The sequence below is a fragment of the Amblyomma mixtum genome, chromosome 3 (genome assembly GCF_055824585.1).
Source record: "Amblyomma mixtum isolate Tamu chromosome 3, ASM5582458v1, whole genome shotgun sequence".
Taxonomy (NCBI): Eukaryota; Metazoa; Arthropoda; class Arachnida; order Ixodida; family Ixodidae; genus Amblyomma; species Amblyomma mixtum.
Window position 1 is genome coordinate 78,018,616 of NC_143014.1, and position 8,753 is coordinate 78,027,368.

Consider the following 8,753-nt stretch of genomic DNA (forward strand, 5'->3'; position numbering starts at 1 on the left):
CAAGGAGCATCTTGCATTGTGTTCAGAACCAAGGTATGAATGTAGTGTGGAGCTCTCGCTGCGAGAAGCCAGCTTTTCAATGACCTTGGGACATAGCCTGCAGCGGCAAGGAGAAGGGGGACTATGAATGTTGGTTGTTTTATGGGGTTTAACGTCCCAAAGCGCCTAAGGCTATGAGAGACGCCGTAGTGGAGGGCTCCGGAAATTTCGACCACCTGGGGTTCTTTAACGTGCACTGACATCGCACAGCACACGGGCCTCTAGAATTTCGCCTCCAAAGAAATTCAACCGCCGCGGCTGGTATCGAACCCGCGTCTTTCAGGTCAGCAGCCGAGCACCATAACCACTGAGCCACTGCGGCGGCGGACTATGAATGTGGACAGAAGGATGTGTGGGTCATTGAGAAAGAGAGCACACTGAAGAAGTAAGTGGAGTAGGGAAAGGAAAGACCAAAAAGTCAACGAATTCATTGCTTTGTGTTTAGACTTGTGGTCTCATGGGTAGGTGAAGCCTTTTTGGGCTTGAGTACATGTTTGAACTTCTCGGTATTATTTCTTGTTGCTTGTCTATATAATTCGGCGGCACACATTCCCTTCTACCCAGCTTATAGTAGAAGATTTCTGAGTATGTGGTCAGCAAGTTAGGTTGGTTAGGTTAGGTTAGAAGCAGACCACCAACACATGGTGTGGAATTTTCAAGAGAACTCCAAAATAGAAACAATAAAATAACTTAAAAATGAGCGATGGTCAGAAAACCCAGACGTCCACCAAAAGATGACCGAAAGGGCAAGATATTTTAAACGCTGCCTGCTCAACATGTTGCTGAGAAAATTTCCAAGAGTATTGAATGCCAACAACAAATTCTCATTTGACTTGTCAAAGTCATGAAAGGGCAAGAGCGGCTGCAAGATCCAAAAGACTCCCAGAATAGGGAGACCGACCATAACTTTTAGGTCTAGGTTAAAATATTTTCATTATTATAATCTGTATTTTGGCGTGCCATATGGTGCCATCAGATTTTTTCTCTGGGCCTTTGGCTATGGTTGGCCTGAATAATTTGAGCTTGTGTTATGACTAATATTTCTTTTAAAATTCTCCAGAGGCCTCAAACTCTCTCTTAGGGTTATCTTTATGCAAATAACATAAATGAGTAATTTTTCCACGATTCCTTCGTTGCCACTGGTGTCAGCAACAATAGAGTCAAAAAGAGGCTATGGCTGCCAACACACAGTTCCATGAAAAATGATAAGTACAAGATTTTTTGTGGAGTCGCGGGAAGCCGGGGGCTTTGGCAACGCGTTATACATGCAAAAAAACCACAACGAACCTTGGACGCAAATGTAGTGACAATTTACTGCAGAACTATTCATGGTGCTTCAAATGTCGCAGCACGTTGCAACAGCATTCGTGAATAAAAAAAATGTACCCATGCAAAATTAGTTGCACACTGCTCTGAATCTGCACGAGTGTGCCTAATGCACTATAAAATACTCCACTGAATGCACTGGTATGCAACACAAGAAAGACCACGGAAAAAAAGTATATGCTCACTATAAAATGTAGACTAGAAAGCTTACATGTAATGAACTTTTATATCAGCAGTCCTCAACGAAAATATGTTAATATATTTCTCAGTAGGCTTTTACTGCTACAGTGCTGCACTTCAATAAAAAGCTCGCAAACACTAATTGCAAAAGGTGAAGGCTGCATAATATTCGTTTCGGGCTGCAAGCAATCTAGGATGGAAAGCCCTTATGCCCTCTTAAAGGTTCTATCACAATAGCAATTCATCACAGCATTTCCAGTCTGCATAACACCATCACTCAGTCACAAATGAGTGCAAAAATTGCTTTGCCAATGTCCAAATTCACAGCACATCAACACTCAACACCTCGACCTAGGCCACTCCAGTGATCGGGTACGCACAGAAAGTACTTGTCCATTGCCTCGCAGAACCGAACTCTGTAAAGGTTTGGCCACACAATTGTGGGCAGTTTCCCATGACCACGAAGAGTCACAGTTGATTTCACCACCATTTCAAGCTTCTTGTCCCAAGTAAAGGTGCGTATGTAGTCTATGATGCCAACCACCAGTTCTTTCCTGTCATTGTCAAACCCGACCAACAGCGAGTAGTCCATGACAGAATTGTCAGACAAGAAATTCGCATCATTTCTGATAGCCAGAGACAAGACGGTTTTGGAATGTGGCCGAACATACAAAGGTGAATCGCATGTTGTCTTCAGCAAATTTTCATCCAGGAGAACCACGTCTCCTTCAGTCTGCGTGCGTGTGTTCACCATTCGGTTTCGTACGGAGCCTTTGAGGTCAAACTTCTGAGCGATGTTGCGCTTGTAGAAAAGATTTTCCATGACCAGAAGGTCCAGCTTGGAAGCAGCATTTGTCGCTGAGTTTTTGTACCCAATGCGGAACACTCCAACAATCTTGGCCAAGACAGTTGGTTGCCTATCAGTACAAGCACTGCTCACATACTGAAAATAGAGAGGTGCAAACTCAAGGAATGACTGCACTTCATAACGAGACATCTGCTTCAGAATGAAACGGTCATCATGCGTTTTGCAGAAGGAAGAACCAGACTTGCCACCTTGTGCGCTCCAAGACACACACCGTGATAGTGAGTGAATGAAGCGGTCTTCTCCATGAGGGAAAATGAGACATCGCAACTTCCTAAATTGCTCGGCAAAAAATATACGACAGTAAAACTGTGATGTCGCATCACTGAACTGGGTTTCAATGTGCATGTTGGGATTTTTGTGCCCAGTTCGCTTGTCTGTTTCCTGGCTGCTACAGAGTGCCAAGTCATTAAAATCCACCATGCTGTTGTCTGTAGGTGCTTTGGCAGTAGGACTTGGCTGTTCTCGCAGCTGGTTGAGAGCTGTTGTTAAGGTGGATTGCAGTTCCACGAGTTTCTGTTCATAGTCTGCAGAAGCTAGAGCATGAGCAATTATAGAACTGGGTTCCTGGTCATAAATAACAATGGGAATCCTCGCACCATGTGATACATTAAAGTGGTCAGATGGAGGAAAAGGGCTCTGAATAGGATTGCTTCCAGAGCTTGACAAGAGCTGGCTGATGATGGTCTTCACTGTTCCTCGTTTCTCTTGCTTTCCCCCAGGTGTGTCATCTTCACCTTTTGAAGGTGTTGCAAGCTTTGATCGATTCTCAAGCAGGCGCTCTGCGCCATCAGAACGAGATCGCTCATGGCTCCTCAATGTTGTAGACTTTTTTGACTCTGTGCTATCATCCAATGCTGGTGCCTGGCCATAGCTGCTGTCTTGCTTTGGAGTGCTGCAGTCCTGGCCCCCAAGACCAACCTGCATGCCTGGTGAAATGCCATAGATGCAGCTTGAGACTGACGAGCTACTACTTGACACGCGAAGCATTGCAGGGCCAGTTGGAGGGCTGAAGCTGTCATCAGGAAGGAACGAAACATTGTCGTCCTGCACTTCTTTGTCACAGTGATGTGATTCAAGGCTAAAGTGGCCATCTGCAATATCTGCATCTCCAGCAGAATCGCTGTCTCCCAGACTGCTGGCAGTGTCTATGCTTTCATTGAGTTCTTGCTTGGGCACACCTGCTTGATCATCTGAGACTGCAGAAGTATCGGCTCCAAGTGCAGATGCAGGCTTCTTCATTTGGCTCGTTTTTGCCAACAATTTCTCTTCCCTCTTTCTTATCGACTCAAAATCTTGCAACCTCTTGTTCCAGCAGTTAACAGCATCTGCAATGTAGTGTTTCAGCAAGACAAGGCTGTCATTTATTTTCCAGGCAAGTGAGCACACCTCATTGAGGACACTTGTATCCAGTGTGGCTGGATCTTGTGACTGACACATTTTTAGGTTTGGAGAAGTCAGCTGAAGCTGAATGTCTTCAATTTTCTCTTTAAATGCATTCTTCTCGGACTGCTGCATTTCCATGAGGTCTGCAGCGAACGCTTCATACTTCGTGGCCTGCACCTGAGCTCGCAGGGAGCACAATGTCTCTACGACAGTGTTATAAACCCAGTAGCCTTTCAGTGCCAGGTCTCGAATCTCATCGACCACAGCACTCACTTGAGGAATTTCATCAACAATAGAGATTACGGGTGGGGGCAATGCCACCTCCCTCATGGCGATAGGAGAATACTTGAAGGAAGCCACAATTTGTTGAGAAGCAAAGTACTGGTAGTAATCGTGGTGCAGTGTGTGTTGACACTGCTCATGCAAGGCCCTGCAAGTGTATGCGTGACCGTGAAAGCGCAGCTCAAGGTACTTGGCAAATGAGAGTGACCAAGTCTCGTCACTCATGGTCGTAAGTGGGGTCACAAAACGACACTTCCGGCACCAGCTCCACATAAGAATAGAGCTCTGGGTTGTGGCTGCTGGGTTGTCTAAGTGATGCAACAGGATTTGGATACAGCCATTTTCATGAACAAACTTGCGGACATGTTCAAGCATAGGGGTGTCGCAAGATGCGTTTGGACATGTATAGGCTGGTCGAAAGCAGTAGCGTTCCAAGAAGCCACCAAGTGGAATGTCATTGCGGCCGTAAAAATCCATGTTGACCACCCACGGATTGACACAGAAGTACGGCGCATTGCTTGAAGTTGGTGAATAGCTGCAGAAAAGAACAGCAAGTCTTTGATGGTTGTAGGGACTAAGAGCATCAGTCCTACCATCCCACATATGCTGTTCTGTGGTACCCCCAGCACTATTAGCGGGCAAGTTCCCTGATGAATGTACAATTTTGCTGAAGTTGTGCTGGCACAGGTTCTGAATCCTTCCACCGCGTGCTCGAAAGTCGGCTAGCAGAGCCTCTGCTTCAGCAGACTCCCAGAGCGATGAAGAAAGCTTTTGAAATGAGAAAGGGTGATGTGGAAGAATGACCACCTTTTCTTGCGTGTTCTTTGCACTCAGTGAGCTCAATGATGATTCATCGGGTTCTGCTTTTGTCCAAACCTCCTCGGTATCACAAGTTTTAGGCGACCAGTAAATTTCATCAGAGAAAAATTTGCGGAGCTCACAACGACGGCCAGCCTCAGTCTTCAGGTATGGCAGAGTAAGCCTGATATAGGGCGAGCAACACAGAATTGTCGAGTCCAGTGCTAACTTGAATGAGTTACTAAGTGGCAAAACTTGCGACTTCAAGGAAAGTCGGTGCTCGGTGAGGGCTGCCTCATCTTCATCTGCATTCAGCAAAGTGTGAAGTGGATCACTGAAGTCTTCTACACTACTCATCTCTACTTTTCTTGTACTGTCCTCTGGCCCCATTGCCACCTTTGGCTCTTCTGTCTGATCTGATGTAGGAGGGTCTTCATGTGCTATGCAGTTACTTTCCTCAACCTCATTCTCAATGTCATCCTCGGCAACTTGCGATTGTGATGGTGGCTGAGCATGTTCATCAGTTAAAAAGGCCAACTCCAGTCGCCAGTTAAAAGCCACATACAGCATAAAGCGGATTATGTTCTTGACTTTCTTCAGTTCAGCTGCTGAGCCACCTCTCAGAAGAATGGTGCAGCCCAGTGTGCTTGAGCATCCATCAAAAAACAACAGCGTCTTAAATCTATTTGATGGGAGCACATAAGTCTTTACAAAAAAATTCTGGCAGGAGCCCAAGTTGGGTTTTCGAAGCTGAGCATCTATGGAGCTAACAATAGCTGACTGAGTGCAGCGTGAGATGCGTTCCATGACCGATGGCTTCACATTGATTGCTAGAGTAACATCCATCTGCAAAAGTTTTTCTTGTGCTAAGCGGGACACAGTTTTTTCAACAAGAAGCAAATCAGGCTGAAAGACCTGTATCTTAGCAACAACATGCTTGAGGTACTCACATTCCTGCATAAGAATTGGGTCTAGTGAGGAAAGCTTGTTTTCAACTCTCTGGTACACAATTGACGAGCCAACAAGAAGGATGCGTGGATCTGTTAACTGCTGGCGCATCTTCTTGTGCACTACATTCTTTGTGCAGACAACGCCATTCACAACAGCGCATTCAGATCGGCTTCCTCCTGGAATCTTTTTTACGTGAACATACTGTCGAATGTCCATGTCATCATCTAGGTGCTTCACATTAGGAGTTACAGTGTTGGCAACTTTATGCACAATTGGCAACACTACATCAGCCCAAGGCAACGGAAGTCCGTCAGCAGCTAGGAGCTGGTTCAGCAAGTCTTTTTCAAGCACACTGTATGCTGAACTCAGACTCTCCTTCGTTTCTTTAGTCTTTGTTTCATCAACAAGCACCTTTTGCTGACCAAGGTTATTCATGCTGCTGCTTGCATATAAGGCTCCACTGACACAATCATCAGTAATTGTGTGGTTACATATTTCATTATTTATAGTGCTTCGATGGGAGTCCCATCGACTCCTTCTAGAATCCTCCGGCTCTTCCTCCTCTGGAGATATGGCCAATGAATCCCGGGGTCTCGACACAGTCACTCTTGACTCCTTCAAGTCAAGGTTGAGAAAAAAGGTTGATGTCGATGCTGTCAGTCGCTTTTTTTCCTTGTACGGCATTGGGCTGTCCACACGGTCAGCTGGCCCCTTATCTACCCCAAGCGAGTCATCCATAACAGCAAATGGAGAAAGGCTGCCTGCAGGCTGAATTTCTGAAACCCAAAGAGGATCCTGATTCTCCTCCACAACTTCATCAGGAGGGCTGCTTGAATGGCTTGGGTGAGCATCTGTCTGGTTGTCGGAGCTAGGTTTATACAGGGAATAGGCATCAATAAAGATGGGCTCATGAGGTACCACAGGCTCTAGGAAATTACTCTCAATCAAGGCTTGTCCAATCGAAATGGCCTCTCCTCGTGAAGACACTTTGCCCTGTGCCACAAGCCAGTCCACAAGTTCATTCCCAACTACACAATTGCTGTAGGAGTGAAGACGATGCCGGTAGGTCTGAAAGGGAGCTCCATGAATTGGGTGCTGTATCTGAGACCATAACTCGCGAATGAACATTTTGTCATAGACAGGTGTCCTCCCAGGGGCGGGATTTTGAAATCCAGGCTTGTCTGAAGGGCTGTAATCTTCTGTGTCACCTTTGGGGACCACCAAGGCCTCTTCTCGAAACCCTACCGAAGTCTTCCTCCTTCCTGTAGAGCCCCATGTGCCCGTGTCAGGAGAAGTCGAGTCTTCCTCTTCCATCCGCATCATACCTAGCTTGTTTTGTAGGTCCGCAAGAACCCCGCGCAGGTCGGCACTCAAGTCCAGGGACTTGACGTAGGACAGCACCACTTGACAACAGTACATGCAAACGCGTAAATCCCCCCTATATCCGATTATTTTACCCGGAATCTCGCGATTACAACAGCGGCTGCAGAAGATCTGGCCGCAAATACGACAGTGATGGCGCCTGCGGAATGTAGTGAACTTGTCGCCGCACTCGTAGCACTCTTTGCAGTTACTGTCTGGCATCCAGTATTGCTTGAAGTCAGCGTCCTTGTACGCATTTGGGGCCACGATACCGCGATCCATGATGTGCGCAATACGGCTCAACACACCAGAAAAACTGCGCGTGTACAGAACCTCCAGTTCTGCTCTGCTCTCAGGTAGCGACGATGACGGCACTGTCTGCGATTCAGCGGTGCTGGCACTTGCAGCAGTCGGCGAGTCACGTTCAGTTCCAGCACAGAGCAATGACTGCGGATCAGGCGCAACAACTTCGTCTTCGGGGATGCACTGACAAGGGCTCTCATCACGCACAATTTCGGGCACGGCGGCGTCAGCGGTCGCATCACTGCGAGGTGATCGAGAAAGTTTGAAGAACCGGCTGAACGAGAATCCACTGGCTTTCGTTTTTACATCGGAGCTGAGAGGAGCGAACTCTGTGAGCGATGTGGGCGAGTCCAGTTTCTTCGCTCCGTGTCGGTAATCAGCGGAATCCATGTTGCACGCCCCGTTGACAGCGGGCCAGCTGTTTTCGATGCTAGACTATGACATTGCTTCAGGCTTGAGCGAGATAGGCGCCTCTCGATATATCTACTACCCTGCCAACGTAAGTAAACTGGGCAATGCAGGCCCACACGTCAACCAAGCGAAACATGTCCAGGTAATAAACACGCAAAGTCCTAGGCTGTGCGTATGAATGAATTTGTTCCACAACTGCAGACCGAACACCTCAGCAGCATAATTTGCCCTACTCGCCTGACCACTTTCACCGCACGAGGACGCTGCCTGCGTCACGCTGAAGTGCGATCGGTGCGATCACTGATACCATAGCGGTCAACGCATGAAAAAAAAAAAAAGCGGCGATTGAAGTATCAGCAGCGAATAAGAAGGGAAGACGTATCCCCCTTTCAAAACCCATAACAACGTTACTAGAACAAACAGTTTCACAGCGCCTCGAGTGTGTTCCAAGCAGCGGTCGCGAGAACTAACGGCGCTGCAGTCGAGTATTGCTTACTCCCTGCCGGGCGCGTCGTCTGCTAGACGCGGCACGGAAGCGTGGAGCGGCCGGCACACGCCGTTTTTGCGAGCTGCCGTTGCACTTTACACGGCTGCAGTGAAACAATTGTATTACGGCAGCTTTTGCTTCAAAGCTACGCAGTGCGTTAGAGAACGCATTTGTATGATGCGAATTAACTTGTTAATATCGTGAAACAAGCGTGACAACGCCGTCGACTTGCTCACCAGCACTGTTTCTTGCTTTGCTCAATGGCTTGTGTTTTGTAGCGCGTACTCCAATGCATAGTTCTTATAATGTGAACAGATCAAAGTTTCAATGCATAGGCGGATTCTAACTTTAGAAGGGAACGTA

The 8,753-nt window shown here is 47.2% G+C and overlaps 1 protein-coding gene across 1 annotated transcript; it reads right to left on the reverse strand.

The window, feature by feature from the left end:
- Window positions 1-1,327: 1,327 nt before the first annotated feature.
- On the reverse strand, window positions 1,328-8,245 carry fab1 (1-phosphatidylinositol 3-phosphate 5-kinase fab1). Its single transcript, XM_089579809.1, has one exon. It carries the CDS (start codon window positions 7,880-7,882, stop codon window positions 1,877-1,879), a length of 6,006 nt encoding a protein of 2,001 aa, XP_089435935.1. The 5' UTR covers window positions 7,883-8,245; the 3' UTR covers window positions 1,328-1,876.
- Window positions 8,246-8,753: the final 508 nt, after the last annotated feature.

Excerpts from the sequence above, each read along its gene's own strand:
- fab1 (XM_089579809.1), bottom strand. The coding sequence starts at position 7,882 with ATGGATTCCGCTGATTACCGACACGGAGCGAAGAAACTGGACTCGCCC.